The 21,127-nt window shown below is 33.5% G+C and overlaps 1 protein-coding gene across 6 annotated transcripts; it reads right to left on the bottom strand.

The window, feature by feature from the left end:
- Positions 1 to 2,066: 2,066 nt before the first annotated feature.
- On the bottom strand, positions 2,067 to 20,722 carry LOC106768331 (protein RRC1). 6 transcript variants are annotated; one of them, XM_014653418.2, is made up of 19 exons: positions 20,599 to 20,722; positions 20,314 to 20,422; positions 19,766 to 19,852; positions 19,540 to 19,675; positions 19,311 to 19,356; positions 9,965 to 10,025; positions 9,721 to 9,873; positions 9,512 to 9,631; positions 9,259 to 9,424; positions 9,040 to 9,152; positions 8,088 to 8,159; positions 7,027 to 7,248; positions 6,780 to 6,838; positions 6,528 to 6,612; positions 6,283 to 6,420; positions 4,976 to 5,200; positions 4,087 to 4,889; positions 3,650 to 3,816; positions 2,067 to 2,821 (listed from the first exon to the last, which is right to left on the bottom strand). In XM_014653418.2, exons 3-19 carry the CDS (start codon positions 19,838 to 19,840, stop codon positions 2,538 to 2,540), a joined length of 2,925 nt encoding a protein of 974 aa, XP_014508904.1. In that variant the 5' UTR covers positions 19,841 to 19,852; positions 20,314 to 20,422; positions 20,599 to 20,722; the 3' UTR covers positions 2,067 to 2,537. The 6 variants fall into 6 exon arrangements, with proteins under 6 accessions (XP_014508904.1, XP_014508905.1, XP_022638607.1 ...); XM_014653419.2 differs by having other exon boundaries at positions 2,067 to 2,818; XM_022782886.1 differs by having other exon boundaries at positions 3,656 to 3,816.
- Positions 20,723 to 21,127: the final 405 nt, after the last annotated feature.

Raw genomic sequence — 21,127 nt, 5'->3', positions numbered from 1 at the left:
ATTCCCTTAGCTTCCTACTAGGGGTATGGAAAAGTAGTTCCAAATATGAACCATTATTCCCTTATACCTTGACTAAGGGGCTTATTTTGTACGTTCAATAGTCTCACATTACTTCAGAGTTGAGGTCAAAGACAATTTAAATACACATTTCTCTAAACCCTTGAGACACTTTAAAAAGCAAACTTGAAGTCAGAATATTGACGTCATTTATTAGAATGGAAAAGAGCTTGCAATGACGAACCTTCATTTCTCGACTCAATTGAACACTTGTTTCAACACACTTAATAGATTACATCATATAAGAATTAAGGTTAAGGAAAATTTAAATACAACTTTTCCTTCAATCTTTTGAAAAATCTTTTAAAAACAAAATTTTGATGCGATTTTAAACTTGAAAGAAAAAAAAATACCTTAAATATAGTTATTAACTCTAACACGTTATCTCAACAAATTTAGAATCAAAACAATAACTATTTATAAGAACAAAAACTAGATTTCAGACACATTAACGTTCTCGTTTTCATAGTCCTCAAATATTTTTGAAGTCAAAATATTGATAATTTACCATAAAACTATTATATCACAAAGTTGAAACCGTTTGAATTTCAAAAAGCCAACTTTCATATATTTACTTATTTAAAACTTTTATTCATTAATCCGAATTGTATCATGAACTCATCAAACTATTAAAATGTTAACTCCTTGAACAAATAAGCCTAAATTGATTTATTATAATCTCAATTTCTTACCAATTATAATTAATCAAATAGTATTACAGAACATGAGTTTTTAAAGACACTTAAATGAAATCAATATTCCTAACTTTAATTCCAATTAAATGTTATAGTCAATATTATAGGATTAGAAGATTGTTTTATGTTCACCATATCCAAATAAGAAAATATCAAACTAATAAAAGCATTAAACATAAAAAAAATTAAAAAAAAAGGAACAATATAATTGAGAAAATTAGAAATTCAAAATTATGTGTTTACATGAATTTGAATTTAATTACATCAAATTATAAAAAAAAAACGAAAATCAAATACTCGTGTTTTCACTAGTTATAATTGAAAGTTTATTTATGATAATGCTTTAAAATATGTTTTCTATACCTCGCTTAGAGGTTTTAAAATATTTTCTATGGAAGCAATTATAAAACTTCTCTGGTAAAAATAACAGATATACATGCTTGAGTGAGGCTAATGTGACTTCACATAATTGAATAAAAGTTACACTTATTTATTTCTTTTCATCACATTATACTCGCTTAAGCATAAAATATTTCACTTTAAGCAAATTTTCTTATATGTTATCAAATCAAATTATCTTTCCTAACCAAATCTTAAATGCTTTTTTTTAGATGTTGAAAGCATTTTTCTTACACTTTCAACAAACCACCACAGTTACTATATTTATTAAGATAAAAAAAAAATCTAAAACCATAAACAATAAAAGTAAAAAAAGCTTAGTACATACGTTCAATAATCATTTTCAGAAATATGATTATCATTATCATGCTGTGGTTCTCCCAAGCATCAACTAAGTGTGAGGATTAACAACAAAACCAATTTTCGAACAAACTTGAAAAATTTTCATACCCTCTGTAGTATTCAAATATCATACTAGAGAATATTTAATGTTTGTGAGAGAATATTTATAAAATAATATTGTAAGAATCCAGGTTATACAAAATTACTCGAGAGTTTGTATTCTTTTTTTTTTAATTTTTAGTTTTATCTTTCTATTGTATCTTCAAAATGCATTAATTTTAATATATTAAAATATAAAAAATTTGTATAAATTAATATTCTGAAAGCTCAAAAAAATAACAATACCGAAAGAGAAAATCCAAATTTACACAAATCTATATAAAACATTTCAATCCCATGTTTTATAAAAGTGTTTTTCCTACGTGATAATTACCAAAAGTTTTAGAAGCACAATCCCGCTCCCTTTAGACTAAGAAAAAGTAGCTGAATAAAAGCTACAGACTTGGGTAGCGGAACGAAAACAAAAATAAATTAGCTATAGAAAAATTATAGAGTCGTCAAAAACATTCAATGTGTAAACAAAATTATTGATTTTTATCAAATAACAATTGTGGGAATTCAAATTTCGTCCACATTACTAACATGTGCCATTACGCAATAATGATTATAACTACAACTTACCCAACACACAGTACAAACACATTATCAGCCGAATCTCTCAGTTAACTCTCCATTAGTATAGACAGAACCCTCTTCATCTAATATGCATTCTGCAGCAGCAATTCACGGGCAAAATTAAACATTTTAAGTCTTAAATTACATTGTTAAAATTATGGGGGTATCAAGAGCCAGTTACCACTTGGCACTTCAACAGATTGTCTACAGTAACAATTTCCTGACAGACGTTTCATCCTATCTTCCTGCAGGTACTAATCACATTGCCAATATATCCCCCTACGATGACAAAAAGCCAACTGTCCTCCAGACTGCAATCTGCAAATCAGTAAGGTAACATATCTCAGTGTTGAAACACCTGAAATGTTCTTATTTGGTCCGTCTTCTTCTGTCTCTGTCCCTATCCCTGCTTCTGTCCTTATCATGATCATCCCTCTCTCTGCTTCCACTCTTTTCCCGGTGTCGGTCCTTTCCTCTTTCAATATCAATATCATAACTTCTGTCCCTTTGTCTGTCTCGATCCCTTTCTAAATCATGTTCTCTGTCCTTGTCTTTTCCAGATAATTTTGGTTGTGGACTATCACTTGGACTTCGGCTTCGGTGTCGTTTCCTTGAGACATCATGCCTATCCCTCTTCTCTGTAGTTTTTCCTGCTATTTAAATTTTTACATCAGTGAAAGCTTGATGCAGAATAACAAGGAGAATAACACAAAGATATGTTTTTTTCTCATTTTAATAACATTTAAAGAAATGCAAGGGAAAGGTGAAAGGGTTACAGGAAGGAATTAAAAACAGAAACGAATGAAAGCATGCATATGACAACGGTTATGACTAGATACATTATGCACTTCACTCCAAGCATCTGATTCCTTCATTTTTGTTTCCTACCAAAAAAAAAATCCAGACATCTGCTTAACAATTCTGTTTTCTCTTTCTTTCATAGGGTGGAGTGAGAATAAGGAGCTGAGCCTATGATGCCAGGTAGCACCGAAGACATTAAATGTAATAAAAACAGATCAGGTTGATCGTCCTCATTTAAAATGCAAATAGACTTCATTGTATAATTTACTATCCTGCTTTATTATTAGTTAACACCTTCTGAAACATAACATGGAAATTTTATTCAATGGCCCCGAAGAAAATGAAAATGATAGACCCCATAAATTGAGTAATTTTTATCAAATCATACTCTAAGAACAAATCCCTCATAAAGCCACTCACAAAGTACCATCTCAAATAGGATCACATGCAACTACAGTTAGGTTACCATCACTTGAGCAGAATGTGATTCATACTTGACCAGATGACTGTCAAATTATTGAATTTTCTAAACAATTGTTGAATAATTGCAATGCAATAACACATCTAAACCAACGTGCAAGTCATTCAAATTTTCATAATGTCATTAGAATGTCAGTAAATGAAAAATCAATTCCTTCTGTACAACTTTCAAAAGAAAAAGACAAATAGAAAGAACTTACTATTACTTTTACCATCTTCACCAGAATCTGATAATCCATATTCTGCTTGCAGCCGTTTTCTATGTGACTCCACTTTCTTGTCAATTTCCTCCAAATTTTTAATTCCCCTTTCTTCAAGAGATTCACGGTATTCAATTAAAGCAACCTCCAAGCGTCTTAGCTTTTGCCTGTCCATGGTAAGCTCCATAAGCAGACATATATAATATAAAAACCTTGTACAGGTTGTACACTCCCCATCCCAAAAAACAATAATGATTTTGAATAGCTTTTGGGGATAGAAAATTATAACCACTATCAAATATAAAAGAAAACACAGATAGAACAGTCAAATGTTAGTAAATGCAAGCTGAACAAAAAAGGCATTATCGGTCTTCAGTTCCATAGGCAATCTTACTGAAAGAATGAAAGTGAGAAATTAAGGCAAAATATATTACAACCTCTGCTCTTCATTCATTCCACTCTCGGCATGAGCTGGAAAACTTGTACCAGCTGCAGACTCTGATTCATCAGCTTTAATAAGACCATCATCCACATTATCACTACCAGAAGATGAGTAACTTAAGCCGAGATTTTTTCCACCTCTCCTTTGTTCATCGTCACTCTCATCATCCTCCCGGGCCCATTTTGAGGCTGGCAGAACTGGATCACTCTTTTCCTTTTTTGTGAATGCCTTAAGCTCAGGTTGTTGAATAGGAAGTGTAGAAGCTAAAGATACAGAACTTCTGCTCTGTGACGGCAAATCTTCATCCCCATAGTGGTTCCATGAAGAAAGTCCTACTGGTTCAGGCTCTGCACTTGTTTCTTGCCTATTACTTGAATACTTCCCAGAACTCACTTGGTTGTGGGCATATTTCAGTTCATCATCTAGTTCATAACCTCTTTGCTTTTCTGCCTCTTCAAGACTTAACAACCGTGCAACCATCATTTCTCTACCACCAACAAGTGACAATCCATTGTGTCGGCATCGTCTTTCCAGCTCAGCAATAGGGAGACTCATTAGCTCCTTCATTGCAGCCCCTCGACCCATTGCCAATGCAGCATCTTGGTTGGTCTTGCCACCAACAACTATATCTTCAGAAGTGGTCTTCTGTTCAATCTCAGGTGCATCCCCACATATGGAATGGAATGGAATTACACCAGAATTCCCAGGTCGAAGAAAAGTAGCTCTTAAGCCATTCACATAAGAATCTGAAAATAGAAACCAGTCCGCCCATACTTGCAAAACTTTAAGCACACGTTCCTGGAACATTTCAGACAAAGATCACCTACCAGAAAAAGAAAGAAAACTAAAATTATATCACAGCTATCTACTATTGTTCAGTCTACCTTTAGGGCTTCAGCAGTAATACGCCCCATTATGCTACGGTACAAGTCATTAAAACTCTCCATTATGTCTGGTAATGTTGCTTCAAACTTGGTGCGATATGCTGACGCATTTCTTACAGGAGCACTACTATTATGAAGAATATCAGAGACAAGCATAAGCCTTGCAATTTTAGTAGGAATGGGGGTTTCTTTAAGTGTCAAGGATTCAGTCAAGACTTCAACTATCTGCAGTTAAGATTTAAAAATCATCAAGGAAGCATTATCCAATTATATAAAATGAAAGGATAATTGAAGAGTAAATGATAGCAAGAGAGTGATAACAACAGACAATTCTGCATCTTTTCTTCTATGAAATCAGTTAATTTCTTTTACTCGTCATTTTAACTTAATTTCTATAGTAAATAGTACATACATTCTAATGTTATGCTAACTGAAAGGGACAAGTGTGTTTATTGTAGCATAGGCTGAGCACATATTAGTAAAAATACTATATTCATATAGCTTTCCAGGAATTCTACGGCCAGACCCATGTCAACTATGGGTTTTTGGCTTAGCCTGAGCTCAAATCATATACAAGAGAAAAACTTGAAGGATAAGGAGGGGCTAACACATGCTAACATCATACTTTTGAATTTGGATCAATGGTAAACCTCAACTTGCAAAATTGCAGTATTTTCCAATTCATTCATGGCAAGTCATGAGTAATTTTCTGTTTGAAACTTTGGGTCTTTGTGTTTTAGATCAACTTAGTAATTAAGATTATACTAGTGGGTTTTTATTTTGGTAACAGTGGGTTTTTATTTGAATTTGGATCGATGGTAAACCTCAACTTGCAAAATTGCAGCATTTTCCAATTCATTCATAGCAAGTCATCAGTAATTTTCTGTTTGAAACTTTGGGTATTTCTGTTTTAGATCAGTTTAGTAATAAAGATTATACTAGTGGGTTTTTATTTTGGTAACAGTGCTTGGTTACATATAAATAAATACTTTCCTGATAAAAAATGAGAAGAGATCAATTCAAGATAAATTAGTATCTTTTGTTATGGTATAAAGTTGTGTGAATGGATTGATTATTTAGGGATGAGATAGCCCAGGTCAAAGTTCCCTCTCCATAAGATTGTAAGCCCAGTGCGAAGACTTGAAAGAGTTAGGTTTACTAAAATGGAATAATAAATGCCATAAATGGATTGAGTAAGCAAGTGGGCTTGGATTAGCTGAAGAAAATTTTACTGACTTTATTTAAACCAGCAATTTCAATTATACTGAGGGTATTTCAATAGCCAATGAGCAGAAAAACAGTTCTACCTCCCCAGCTGCATCAGCATTATCCAAAGAAAACCCCATAGCCTCTTTTATCTGGCTCCTCTCTAGAGTTAAAGCACGCAGCATATCCTCAAATTCATCCCTCTGTGCATCAGTCAGTGTTCTTTCTGGCTCAACACGCTACAAAATTCAATCAAAACACAGAAAGTTACAATGTGTGTAGATCAGGAGAAAGTGTTGTTGAGAAATTACATTCAACCTAATATAAAATACAACAACGAAAGTACCCTGCTTCTTCCTCCAGCATGTGTGGAACCAGACTCCTTTTCATGTTCTGGACTTTTTGACGTTGGTAATGAGGGAGGAATCCATCTGAAAAAAAAAATTATCTTTGTCTAGGTTACACTTTATTACTAATGACCCATTCAATTCATTCACAACATCGGCAAACAAAACAACCTACCACTATTCCTCTTTCTTTTCTAATTTGTTACAATAATCAAAAACATAATACAAGGGAAAAATAATAATTAGAGTACCTTCCGCTACCCGTTATCATGATAAAAGGTTCAGTCCTCCATCTTTGAAGGGTATCACCCTGCATTACAGGCAAACAACACATAATACGTCACCCTCCAAAACCTCTTACATCACTATTACGTCAGAGAAACTTTTTTTCTTTTATGGATTCTTCAATGCTAATATACTGCCAGTACTCAAGCATTTTGTTTAGTCAAAACATTCCCAAAAAAGAAAATTTCATCCTCACAAAGGAAATTGTTGTACCTGGGCAAATGAGTACAGTCTCCAAACGTAGTAGGTATGTTCCTTTGAGCCTAGGACAAACAAGAAGTTGAAAAGAGGATTGCCACGACCCCTCTCCATGATAGCTTGCTCAAAAGCACATCCTCCATCCAGGACATACAAAGCCATTGTATCAATTACATGCCTTAAATGTTCATCCTCAGGAGGTGTAACCATTATATCAGGAACATTAGGAGTCAGAACCTACAATAAATTATAGCGGGAATATTAGGATCAAGAACCATTACATCAAAAACATTAGGAATGTGAACCAATAAGTAACTCTACACCTAGTGTGCCTGTATCTTTTTTATATATATTACTACCGTCTGTTTTTAGACACAAGAAAAAGAAATATTTAGAAAGATGAAAAAGTTGAAGGAAAAAAAATAGTAGAGGAGAAAAAGACAACAAAATAAAGCAAAAAAAGGATAAAAGACAGCAAAATAAAGATCAAAAACCACGCAACACAGTTATCACATTAAAGAATAACAAAAATGCTCCCCTAATTTGGAACACTATAAAGAAGCTAAAAGGATTAAAATGCTACTCTATTCCAAATGAACTCAAGACTACCGGCCAGAGAAATTTTTAGCATTTCTAAGCAACCATTTAAAATAAAGTACCCAAGACTGTGCAACATCAAAGCTTTTTGGAGGTTCATGTGATGGAAACTTGGTTCCTGCTGCATGGTACTAAGAATATTTATCCACAGAGACACACAAAACAAATGATACTTTATATGATAAATAGAAAGATATACATCCATGTTTCTGTTAAGTTTGTAGACAGAACTAGAGAAGATGAAATTTATCGTAAGTGATCAATTGAATAACAGCAAATAAGTGTTTCACCCAGGAGTCAGAGAACTGCTATCTTACAATACTACAGTTTCCAAAAAGGTAGATGCATTGAAGATGCATTAAATTAGTGTTTCACATTCAATTACAATTTCGATAATGATTTCTGCTCGTATCACTGCATGACATTACAATATGTGACAAATATAAAGAATTTAAGACAATAGAAAACTGAGAACTTACCAGCTCAGAATTCTGATTAGGCACGGATGTTAATGGTGGACCTGAAGGACCAGACAATATGACAGTACTACCCTGCAAATAAAAACAAGTAAACATGTATATCCAACGAGAAGAGCAGTCTGGGCAGTCAATAGGAAACTTGAATTCCCAAGATAGTCTTGACATTTTAATATGTTAAAGTCGAAATAAATCATCAAGATATTTATCCTTCCTAATATTTCATCATCTCACTTAGCTGCTAGAAAACAGAGCAGATAGCTTGGCAAGTTCCTTTGGCTTGAGATTTTTAATTTTATTTTTGAGTGAGAAGGATGCACAGGTGAAGGGAGAGTGATCTAGATTAGAAATTATTGGACAGTTGGAGTAGTAATGATGATGACAAAAACAAATAAACACTTGGAAGTGGTTGCTTATTTTAAATTAAATAATATTGAATAAACAGAGAAGAGATAGCCATAAGAAGAGGAAACTATATTATTGCACTACTGAGTATTGAAAGATTACAATGATGCTAAGCTTTCATTGTACAAGAAGTATAAATAAACATCCTCTTAGAATGATATACCATGAAGTTACAGCAGTGTCAGTTTATAACAGCCTAACAGACAGCTGTCAAAACAGAAAAAACTAATGAAGTTGACATTTGTTTATATTCTCTTATAACCACTTGAAAATGGTAATTGTTCTAAGAAATACTTTATAGTAGGGTTTGTGGAGTCTTTAGTTTTTAAAAACTGCCCCATATAATAAATTTCATAAACTACTTTATGTGGAGTAGGGAGAGATGTCACAACACTAAGAGGATAGCAAATGATAGAAAATAGCTAACTTCCAAAACTGTTTCAAAAACTATTCTCATAAAACAATATTTTTTATTAGTTTTTGAAAATAGTTTCCAAATATAGAAAACAGACCCTAACTCTTCTGTTTTTCAACAAGTTAACAGTAATACCTCCTTACTCCTAATGGCCATATGCCCTGGTGGAGGTGCAGGTAGTGCTTGCGATGGTAGAGCAACAGACCTTCCCCATCCAATTTTCAATTCATATTCATAAACCACAACTCCTGCACAAACATTCATACTTCGTCATCCATTAACATATTTTCTGAAGCATAAACTCAATGAATATACATGCTATGCTACAAGAGTTTGTGTTCAAATGTACCAGACCTTGCATCTCATCCTTTGCTGCCTGTCCATCAGCTCTGTTCATGAAAGCTACAAAGCCACAGTTCCTTTGCCGCCTTCGCTCCTCCTCTGTCCTTGGCCACATAATCTTCACACTAGCAATAGGTCCAAATCTTCCAAAAGTACGGAGAAGAAAATTTTCATCAACCTACAATCATTAAACTTCTAAGATAAGACTAACAGGTACTTAATTCTCAAAGAAAAACAAAGGCCAGTTATTGCAGGGACCCCAAACCTTGGGTGAGAGATTTCCAACATAAAGATTTGTAGTCTGAGGATCACCATCATCAAATGATCCTGGAAGTTTTCCACTAGGATCAAAGTCATCAGGCAGCTCATCAAAGCGACTGGGCTGCTTTAAGAGGAAAAACTATAAGTACAATGGCCTAAAATCTAGTGAATGGGAAAAAACTATAAGTACAACAGCTTAACAGCATCACTCACAGCAGAATGTTCTGCATGACGACCGTCACGCCAATGCTCACGTTCTTGATTTCGCCTCTCCCTCATCTCTTGCTCATGCTTTAGCTCCTCCATAAAATGATCAATATTTCTTGACTTCCCTTTCTCTTTCTCCTTTGGCTTTTCCTCCTCTTTCTACAAATTTCAGCAAACAAGCATTATATCAGGATACATCAGAACTGGAAAGCAAAAAAGTAGAGGTCAAAGCTTCAATTGAGATACAGACTTTCCTTTCAGATTCTTTCCCCTTGGTTGCCATTGGAGGTGGAATAAAAGATGGTACATACCTGCAAATAAAAATAAATGATAAACTTCCATCTTAATTGACTAAGTACACATTTGAACTAAATAAAAATATTTAGAATTATCCGACTCATCATTTTTCAAAACAGTCGATAGGGGTAATATCACCTAATTAAACTTCAGGAATAACCACTGGATAATCCAGCAAAAATCTCTCATTACACTCTAAGTGTCAACAAAATCTAAACTTTAAATTTGAATTAATTTCCCCCAACACCCATCAAAGAAATAGGGAAAACAATTGCCAATTATGAGGTAGCGAGACAAGAAATTCCAAGTTTTTCTTAACTAACTGATAGCTTTCATGGAACCTGATGTCACTAAAATAAAAAATGGAATACATATTTTCTAATGTATTTAGGTTTAATAAATTTTGAGTTGTCAGAACAACTCATTTAGTTATTCTGGAATGGAGTGTGTTGAAAGGTTAGTGACAAAACAAGTCATGTAGGTTGGTCCTGCTCCGATACCATGTTGATAAAAGAGAAACCTAGAAGGAATAAAATGAATTTCATGTTGATACGTGCAGGAGTATTCTTATTTATAATGAAGAAATACAACAACTACCAAAATAATATTTAATTATGGGAAATATTTAGTAAGATATTTCCCTATCAAATAATATCATACCAACATTCCCCCTCAAATTAGAGCAAATGTATCATATGAGACAAGCTTTTTACATATGTCATCAATACAAGACCCATTGAGAGACTTGGTAACCATGTCAATCAGTTGGCTGTTGAAGCTAACAAAGTAAATAATGATAAAACTAGTAGACATTTCCTGGACATGACATTCTCTTTGTCAAAGTGACAACCATTGAAAGGATTAGATACAAAATAAGTCTCTGAGGATGGCATTGCTCTAATACCATGTTGAAGCAATACAATGAATTTTTTGTTGGGTCCACATGAGTATTCTTATTTATAATGAAGAAGACAGAGAATAATAATGAACAAAAACAGTATCTAGTAACAGGAAATATCAAATATTTCCCTATGAAAACATATTATATCTATTTATTTAATGTAATCAAATCATATCTCTAACATAATCAACCCATACCTCTAACACTCTCCCTCTCACTAGAGCATATGTATCATACGAGACAAGCTTGTAAAAATTAAGAACAAATGAGAAAGTTGAATGATATATAAGGTTTTTGGATTGGAGGTTGTGTGCATCCCTTATATTGGTTTGGCTGAAGTCTCATTGTTGTTGAATGTCCCTTACAAATCCCCCCTCAAAAGACCCAACACTTTCAAAAAGCAAAAAACACTGAAAGTACATGTCGTAGGGATGCAAAAGTGCTTAAAGGGCACAGCGGCCATTGGAGAGCAAACATAGTCATCGCAAAACAAGGCAATGCCAGTGCCGGTTTTGGCCAGAAAAAACTCTTTTAAAGATAAAAAAAATTACCCCAAAAACATCAGCAATGAAAAATGTTAGCTGAAAAAGGCTCAAATAAAAACACTCACAAGAAAAACATTGGTGGAAAACAATATCTATCACAAAACATCAGTCATAAGTAGTACTTGTTGAAAAACCACTGGCTATAAGCAGTAACAATGTGGAAAAGGCTCATCAAAAAGTTGTCGCATGGTGAACAATGACACAAGGGGTGAATTATGATGGCGACAACAAACAAAAAATATAAACCAGAAAAATATTTACTCCTGTGAGCAGTGGGCCCACATGGAAAACACAGATTTAAGTTCCCTTCTCATTAGACTCTAATACCATGTTAAAAGGATTAGAGAAAAAAATAGGTCACCGAGGTTGGTACCACTTTGGTTCCATGTTTAGAAGAGAGAAACCGAGAATGAATATAATGAATTTCGTGTTGAGCAAACAAATGAATATTCTTATTCATAATAATGTTAAATAACAAATTTTAAAACTAACACAATCTCACAAAACCGACTTATAAGATAAAGTTTTAAACTTACTTATATATCCGACTTATAAGATAAAGTTTTAAACTTACTTATATATCGTAAATTGATCTTATCTCTAATCGATGTGAAATTTCTAACCATGAATATCAAAATCGCATGTCAACTCATAAACTCGTCCGTGTTTACATTCTCACACCCCTAAACAGATTTAACTCGTAGGTAGAATCATTTTTTGATAGGCTCGTGTAAACTAGAGCAAACTTGGTTAAACTTGCATGAAATTGCGAGTTTAGAGGCGAGAGCTCAATTGGACATTAGAAATTAGCTAGCAATGGTTTGTTTATAGGTCAATATATATGCAAAACACATCTAGGGAATGATTTCATGGTTCATTGGCTCTCTCTTGCAACAATCTGGCTGGTTTGGGTGTCGATGTTGATTCGCCTATTGCACCAACTAATTTCTCCTTATATCTTCTCGGGACTACTCCATCTTTGTGTTTTTGTTTTTGATTCCCCTCCACGCTTTGCCATATCTCACTATTTTCTGTTTTCTCTCTACCTCATTATTATGGTCGACGACATAACATGTTAGGGTTTTAACTTTCAGGTTTAATCACCTCTTATTATTTTGGACCATTGGGCCTCCCTTTTACCATGCTGAACTTTTGGGCCAACATTTAAGTTCAACAACTTTTTTTATGTGAAGTATAAACTATAGTTAATTAAAATTATGATAAAAGAATAATAATATTAGAGAAAAATATTTAAAAATATATAATATGATAAACTAATAATTATAATCCAGTAAAAAATAAAAAAATTATTTATAACATTATAAATATTAAATTATTGTTATTTATAAATATTTTAAAATATTTTATGAGTTTACAAAGTTCGAAATTCCCACGAGTTTACGTGAACTATTGAGTTTGACAACCTTGCTTCAAACACTTCCTTCATGTCGAGACATATATCTCGAACATGGAAATAAACATTAATGGGTGGTTCGGTAGCAGCCCAATAACGAACGGAACAATAGACCCAACAAATATCAAATTTTGCTAAAATAAGCTCTAACTCATGGTTCCAATACCATGTTAAATAGTGGACTTTAAGTCTAACTCCACCACAAAATCAACTTGTAAGATGAGATTTTCACCTACTTGTATATTATAAATTGACCTTATATCTAATAGATGTTGGACTTCAAACAAATAATGAAGAAAATCAATATCTAATAATGGGAAATAGATAATTCCCTAGTATCATAACATATCTCCTTATATTATGTAATCAAATCATATCTCTAACAACATCAACTCATATCTCCAACAACAGTCAATCTTCAATATGCTACCTTCTTTCAAATCATATCTTTAACTAGCCCCCATAAGGTGGATAATAGGTATCACATGAGAGAAGCTCGTTAAAAAAAGTTGGATGACACAAAAAATGTCAGGGGTAAACAAAATTCACTTGAAAAACACGGACAGTAAATAGAACTCACCGAAAAGATGTCAGTGGTAAACTGTACTTGTCAGTAAAATGTTTGTAAATAGTATTCACCTGATAAACCTTGGCAGTAAACCATATACACTGGGAAAATGTTGGTCGTAAGTAGTACTTCCCGAAAAATAATTCAAGGTAAATACTATTTACAAAAAATATATTGACAGCAAACAGTATTCACCAAAGAAAGCTGGCCGTAAACAGGACTCACAACAAAATGTCAGTGATGGTGAATAATGATGCGGGCAATAAACTATGACCAGTGACATCAACGGTAAACAATTACGGTGATAAACTATGACAGCAACGGGGAACAATGTATTGGCATGCCCAGTGACATCAGGGGAAAAAGTTGAAATTGGAAAAACATAAATGATGTCCAAAAAATTTACTCAAGTAGTGGGCACAATAGAAAAGCATGAATTTGACCTCCCTACTCATTAGAGTTTTCACACCATGTTGAAAGGATAAATGACAAAAAGGGTCATGGAGGATGATACCATTTTAGTACCACTTTGAGAAGAGAGAATTCAAAAAGGAATATAATGAATTTTGCATGTTTTGTACAAACGAGTATTCCTATTTATAATCAAGAAATATAGTAATAAAGAACAAAACCAATATTTGATAATGAGAAAAAATTGGTAAGATATTTCCCTATCAAATCATATCATAATCCCAAATGTAATCAACTCATATCATAATCCCAAATGTAATCAAATCATATCTATAACAATCAAATTCTATCTCTAACAGTGTGTCCTGAGTTGCCACTTAAAAAAAAACACTACCACTCAAATGCTAATTGAAAAGTCTCATCAAGCATCGTTTACATCTAAAAAGGTTTTCAACTAAAACAAAACTTCTCGATACAAATGTATATGTATTCAGTTTTTGGTAAAAGAATTAACTCATTAAGATGAAGAGGAAATGAACATGAGAATCATGAGGAAGAGAATTCTCATTTACATAAGCTGAAGAAACAAAACAACAAAGAAAAATCATTGGAGTAAAACTGCCCAAATGATGTCACTGCCCAAATGATGTCAGGAACCATAAAATAGCAGTAGCTTGTACTGAAACAAAGAAAAGTGCATAATCCTATCCCGAATAAAATGTGTCTTGAAGATCTAACACATGAAATCTGAATCTGCACTTCATCCAATCACGGTAGTCAAAATCAATATTACTCGTAAAATCATAGAATTGTATGATTTATGCCACATCATGAACAATATTGATCTTGATGTGTGACTCATTTTAGAGGAATCACAAGATCACAGGGTCTGACCAGTAGGATTGGCTGGATTTACCAATCACGCCATGCAGCTAATAACCCACTTTAAAAAGTATAGAGAGAAACAACAACCCTTATTTTCGGAAGCCCATTCCACATCAACAATAGAGCCCTACTTATTCATGTTCACTTGTGTCCTGTTTTCTTTCCCTGCTCTTGTAATTTGTGTCTTCTGCATTCAAGTTTCTTAATTCAAATTATTTGCTTATTTTTGAGTTCAAAATGGTTTGTTTTCTTCTGTTTTGGCGGTGTGCTTGTTTAATTGTTACTGCCGTGATGTGTTTCTCCACTTCTCGCTCTCTTTTATTATTTTGGTATGTGATGCTCTCACTGTTCTGGATGTCTCCAACATATTTGGTTCTATATCTTGTCAAATAATCTATGTCTTCTATATTTGGAATTGTTAACTTGTTACTTTATCTTTGTGATTGTGTTAGTAGTTACTTTAAGGTAATTTGCAAGATTTATGCTATTTTTTACGCATATGCATATATTTACATACAATTTTGTAGTTTAGGTAGGATCTCAATTGCATTTTATGATTATTCAATTGACACGTCCCTAACCTTCCAATGTACACTACATTGAACTAGCTTGGCTCCAACTAAAGGCATCAACAACCAGCATTACTTGCAGACACAAAAATATTGCATCGTGACTTCTACCAAAGACATCATTCGCTTGTGATCAAAAAGTGGTAGGCAACACGTTTATCAAAAAGGACAAATAAGGAACGCCAAAAATGAAACATGCAGCAAAAAATATGGAACTGCTTAGACACGGTAGGTATCCTAGTAACCTGCAAAATATTCCATTGATATTGATTATATAAAGCCACAGTCCAAATAAATGATGTGATGTTAGAGGGAGCTTTAGACCACAAAAAGGAATTTATCATTAAATTAGCCTTATTCAAGGAATGAGTAAGAATATGAAAAAACAACTTGCATGAAAATATCCCAGAAGGGTAATGGACTTGGAGAACGAGGTTCCAAAGGAAAATGTCATAGCCATTTTACCCACTAGAGCATTGATCTTCTTATAAACCAAATTACCAAAGAAACAAACCCTACGCACTTGCAACAACTATAAAACTCCCAACTCACCCTTAGAGCTCATCTTACATCTGAAATATGAGCCAATATGGAATAGAGATTATCCCTTAAATCCTTTGTCTCTTTTTCAGAAGCATCCGTCAGAAACATTTTTGGCTATTGCCTTCCCTACACCACGAAATGAGTATTGGAAACATGGTTTCCTACTACAAGGGACAACACTAAAATAATATTTACATTTACATGTTTAATATGACTATTTTAGTGAGGGGCTCCATAGAAATGACACCAGGATGAGAATATCCAGAGCATACTTCCTCTAGGAAATGACAATGTTAGAGGTAGATTGAGCAATATCAATGCCTAAAACATATTTGAGTGTATCCAAATCTTTCATTTGAAACTGAATGTGAACATAAGCATTGAGCCTTTCATCAAGTTCATCACCAGTAATGACAATGTCAACACCATGCACCACCAAATAAATACACAAGCCAGACTGAGAGTAAAGGGAAAAAAACTAAGTGATCACCCTTGAATAACTTATACCAAACTAGACTAAGGTAGAGCTAAAGCACCAAACTAAGGAAATGGAGATTGCTTCAAGCAATAGAAAGATAATGAAAGTCAAAAATACAAGGTGAGAGCCATCAGAAATCGATATTAAGAGCACAAGAAGGAACAGAAAAAGATAAATCAAAATCAATATGAAGGCCATAACGAAAATAAATAAATATGTTAAGCTTAGTATTGTGAAATACAGAAATCATAGTTGGGTTATATAAAAAGTCCCAGTGTAAGTAATTGTAGATAAGCTATTACATACAACTTTTGAAATAAGTTCAAAACATCTTATAGATATTCAAAAGATACTATTCCACGTTTTGCCCAACATTCTTATAATAGAAAATATCTTTAGATAATTTGTTCATAAACTCTTCAACTCAGGGTCAGTAGTGAAAGCCATCATATTGTTATAATCAGCAATCAAATGATTGAGCTAACCCAGATACGTTTGTGTATCCATATTCTCAAGCTTGGTCGATGGATTAGAAGTCACAATGCTAGAGACAGTGGACATCATTGGAGTAGACTTTTTGGGCTTTGCCCCAAACCTATAACAGTCAGAGAGGTTGAATGTTAGGAGCAAGAGATAACGTACAAACGTTGCACAAAGAGACAACAACAGTGTACCAACTAGCTCGATCCTTGACAAGAAGGTTCATAGCCTAAGTGGTCCACTCAACCTTGACCTTGGAACTATAGTTGGACAATGATTGCACAGTGTTGTAATTGGTAAATCTATTATAATTTATTTTTCTCATAGGATTAGAGAGATGTTTGTCAATGTCATAGTTGAAGCAAACTCCAAAGGGGTTCTAGATGAGGCCATGAGAAAACAAGGGCTTGGCAGGCTCACTAGAGACAAACAAGGATCAAGGAAGGGTGGTCAGTCAAGAAGTGTCATCAAAAAAGCACCTATCATTGAAAAAGAGAGAGTGCGTCTGAACTCAATGTACTAGAAAAGGGTCGCCACATAAGGGTAATAATGATAGTGGCACATGCAACAATGTTTGGCAACACATTTGACGATGTGGAGATTACTAGAGAAGAACATAGTGATAGGGTATTGCTCACCCTATTCATCGCAAACCCTAAACCCTTAAAGTTCTATAGCATTTTGATAAGAATTCAAGCACTTGGGAACCTTCTCATATAAGCTATCCATGTAGAACCAAGCTCTTAAATACACCCTGAAGACACAATACATGTGGAGAAAATAGAAGAATATTTCATTCTCTAAGATGGTGTAGAAAATATAATTGTCTACCACTCTAGCTAAAAGACATGTCCCTAACTCTTAGAAAGTAAACTTAAAACCTAACTCAACCCTACAAAATTTATTTGTAAGGCAAGATTTGCACCCACTTCTCTACTATAATTTAGTTTTATCTTTAGTCAATATGAGATCTCCAACACACAAACATTGTCTCACACCGAAGACTAGACATATTGAGTATAGGATTAGATATTTGCGGGTGGTTTGATGACGGCGTAATAGTAAGTGGCCCAAATAAACCAAAAAACCTCAATAGGATAGATTCCTATACCATGTACTTTAAGCCTAACTCAATCCTAACAAACTAGCTTGTAAGATGAAATTTTCCCCACTTATATATATTTGACCTTATCTCTAATCAATGTTTAACACTAATAACACAATCATCACAGTCATTTGAAGGTCCACTCAGTCATGTAAGCAAAAAAAAAAAAAAAAAAATCCTGGTTGACTATATTCTTAAAAAGTTTCATGATGTGTATACATCCACACACTTCTCTCTCTAATTTTCCCATATTATGACCAGCCAGGAAAGACCAATATATTTTCCGCATAATGTTAATAGTGAAACTCTAATACAAATAGATATTGCAGAAAAAAAAATCTCATAATGTTCTTTTGCTCCATTAATCACCATTAGCAACTAGGTTTGAAGTGTCCTCAACTTTATGGGTAAGGTGCTAAAGGCACACCTCACCAAAACCAGAAAGGTTCACCCAAGACACCAAAGGAATAAACCAAACTAAAGGGCACTGTCAACCAGTAATACAGGGTACCCTTCAAGTATCTCACATCAACAGCTTTACACACGAATAATCATAAGTAGCATATGTTTTAGCAATTTAAAAAAAAAAAAAAAAAAAAAAAAAAAAAAAAAAAAAAAAAAAAAACCACAAAACAACTCAGAATTGCAAGGAAAATGAAACGAAACTGCGAATAAGATCAACCATTTCACTGTGTGACTAAGTATTCATAACTCAAAAGTTCCTTAACAAATTACAAGAAAGTTACTTGCATAGTTTCCATGCATAATGATTTATATACTATAATAATATTTCCAATTTTCATCAGATGTCCATGAAGGATGCAATGCAAGAATACTGATTTATTATAACTTGAATGCGATATTCTTAGGCAGGTTTGCCTTAAACAATTAAAAATACATTCACCAAAATTACACAGAATTTAATTGGGCAATTAAAAATGTCTCTATAAGCACAGAATAGTTATCTTATATACTTCTAAGTTTACACAGACAACTTCTAATTTTTATATTATTAGATTGAGAAGTAGCTTTTGTTTTAGATTTATAAAATGAGATGACATTCAAAGCATAAGATTCAAGGATCTTGAGTTATTTATCCAAACAAGTTCTTCTGCTATGCAAACAGAACAAGCCAAAATTAGATGAGTTGGAAATACTGTAGCTCATCCTGAAATACCAGAATTATACAACAACCCCCCCACCCGCAAATGTTAATCATGTGATTAAATCATTAAATGTCACAAAAACATGCATCATAATAACAAAATTACAATATTCAATTCGTTATGGCTATAAGTAAAACCTAAATAAAGCTATACCTTAATAACATGTATTTTCCCTACTTATTGATGCCTAATTAAAGAGCACAGAAACTTGGTCAATCAAAAGCATTTATTTACCTACTTCCCTTCTTTGGAACAGATACCCCATCTTTGGACTTTTCACCTGTCATCCGCGAAGGAATAAAAAAGGTCCATACTTTTATTAACATTATTATACAAAATAATAGCAAAAATTATGTATATCCATAACATAAAAAGCATACTGGAACATGACTTCTAAGAGCTGAGGTAAAAGGAATATAAACAAAGAGGAGCAAGAAATACAGAATTCATGAGTCATACTAACCCTCAGTATCATCTTTAAATCTATCATTGGGATTAATTGTTCCTCCTCGAACAAAAGTTTTTGACCCCGGAGTAGTGTCTCCTTGAAATGACTCTACAAACTCAGCATACAAGCGAGCAGTCTCATCCTCCGCTCTCTGCATGAGACAAATTCAACATAATAATAAATAAGAATGGCTTTGCCAAATTCAACAAAGAACTAACTAACTTGGGCATATCAACCCTACCTTCTTCTTTGCCTCCTCTTCTTCTCTATGCTTCTGGAATGGCGTTTTTTTCCGTGTGATGGAGAATGAACTCATGCTTGCATCAGACTGCAAAAAACAATAAAAATACTTCATATCCTCAAGTCAGGCATTCACCCAGAAATTACACATCTTGAAACGATCCTAAATTCTTTGCTCCACCATTTCTCATTCTCAAAAACAATCTCAAGTTTCGATTTCAACTTCACATCAGGTCCTCCAAAATAAATAAAAAAAAAAATCACAGAACGCAGAGAAAACATATCAAATACAAATCCCCATCAAAGAGTACTCTAACCTATCGAATTGACTCTTTCCTCAAAACCCAAGAAACAAAATAGTCACAGATGGAAAATAATTGGAAAATGCAGAGCCAAACTTCTGAACTCAACCACCAAAATTAACAGTAATAACCCAACAGACTCTCACTCTAAACTAACATAACCTAACAACAAAATTACCACACTAAACTCTGCCTCAAAAACAAAAAATAACACGAAACATCAAAGTGTAGAGGAAATCGAAGCTACCTTCCCGAAAAGAGAGTGAGGAGAAGCTAAAAGAGGAAATCCAGCGTCAGATAATGCGAGTCCTTCCTCCCCCAATCCCAATTGAGCAGAATCAGAAATAGTGACTTCACTGAAGGGCAAACACATCACCTCATAGTATCAAATAATTATGATTATAAACACACAAAAACAAAACAAGGTAATAAAATTGAAAACCCGGTTTTGGGGCTTGATTACGAGAGAAGCATAAAATAGAAAAATAGAAAGGGGAAAGAAAAAGCGGAACCTGAACTCAGCACAACTTACCTGCCTTTGGTTTTCACTCCTTCCACGGAGTCGCTAGTAGAAACGAAACGAGGCGCAGTAACAGTGATACAAGGGCACGCGAGCGACAGGGAAGGAAGGCTATTCTTTTCTTTTCCGATTAACTCCCCAAATAACAAAACTAAGGGATTGCATTATTATATTTTTACAATTATTCTATGAAATTCACTATTTTTTTATCAAAATAAATTAATATATTTCTAGATTATAGTAATTATATTTACAGACTAGATTTTCAACATTAGATTAAAAAAATTAGATTTTCAAGATTTTAAATTATCTATTTTCTATAACTTTTTTAATTTTTTTTTAATGAAATGTAATGTAGTGACTATTTTATGAAAAGGAAATGTGATATTTGAATAAAAGAAATAATTTTTTTTAAAGTTCTTTATATTTTTATCTTTTTTTTTCTATCTTTTGACTCAATCTTGAATAATATACTGTCATCTGTCTTTGATCAGAACATCGTTTACTCGATTATGGTTAGGACATTATTGGTTCGATATCA

This window comes from Vigna radiata, chromosome 7 (assembly GCF_000741045.1).
Source record: "Vigna radiata var. radiata cultivar VC1973A chromosome 7, Vradiata_ver6, whole genome shotgun sequence".
In the NCBI taxonomy this organism is placed as follows: Eukaryota; Viridiplantae; Streptophyta; class Magnoliopsida; order Fabales; family Fabaceae; genus Vigna; species Vigna radiata.
This window is presented reverse-complemented; position numbering and strand designations above follow the sequence as displayed.

Excerpts from the sequence above, each read along its gene's own strand:
- LOC106768331 (XM_014653418.2), bottom strand. The coding sequence starts at position 19,840 with ATGAGTTCATTCTCCATCACACGGAAAAAAACGCCATTCCAGAAGCAT. Across the intron at positions 19,357-19,539 it reads ATTTAAAGATGATACTGAGG|GTGAAAAGTCCAAAGATGGG; the intron begins GTTAGTATGACT and ends CGCGGATGACAG. Across the intron at positions 6,613-6,779 it reads ATGATAACGGGTAGCGGAAG|ATGGATTCCTCCCTCATTAC; the intron begins GTACTCTAATTA and ends TTTTTTTTTCAG.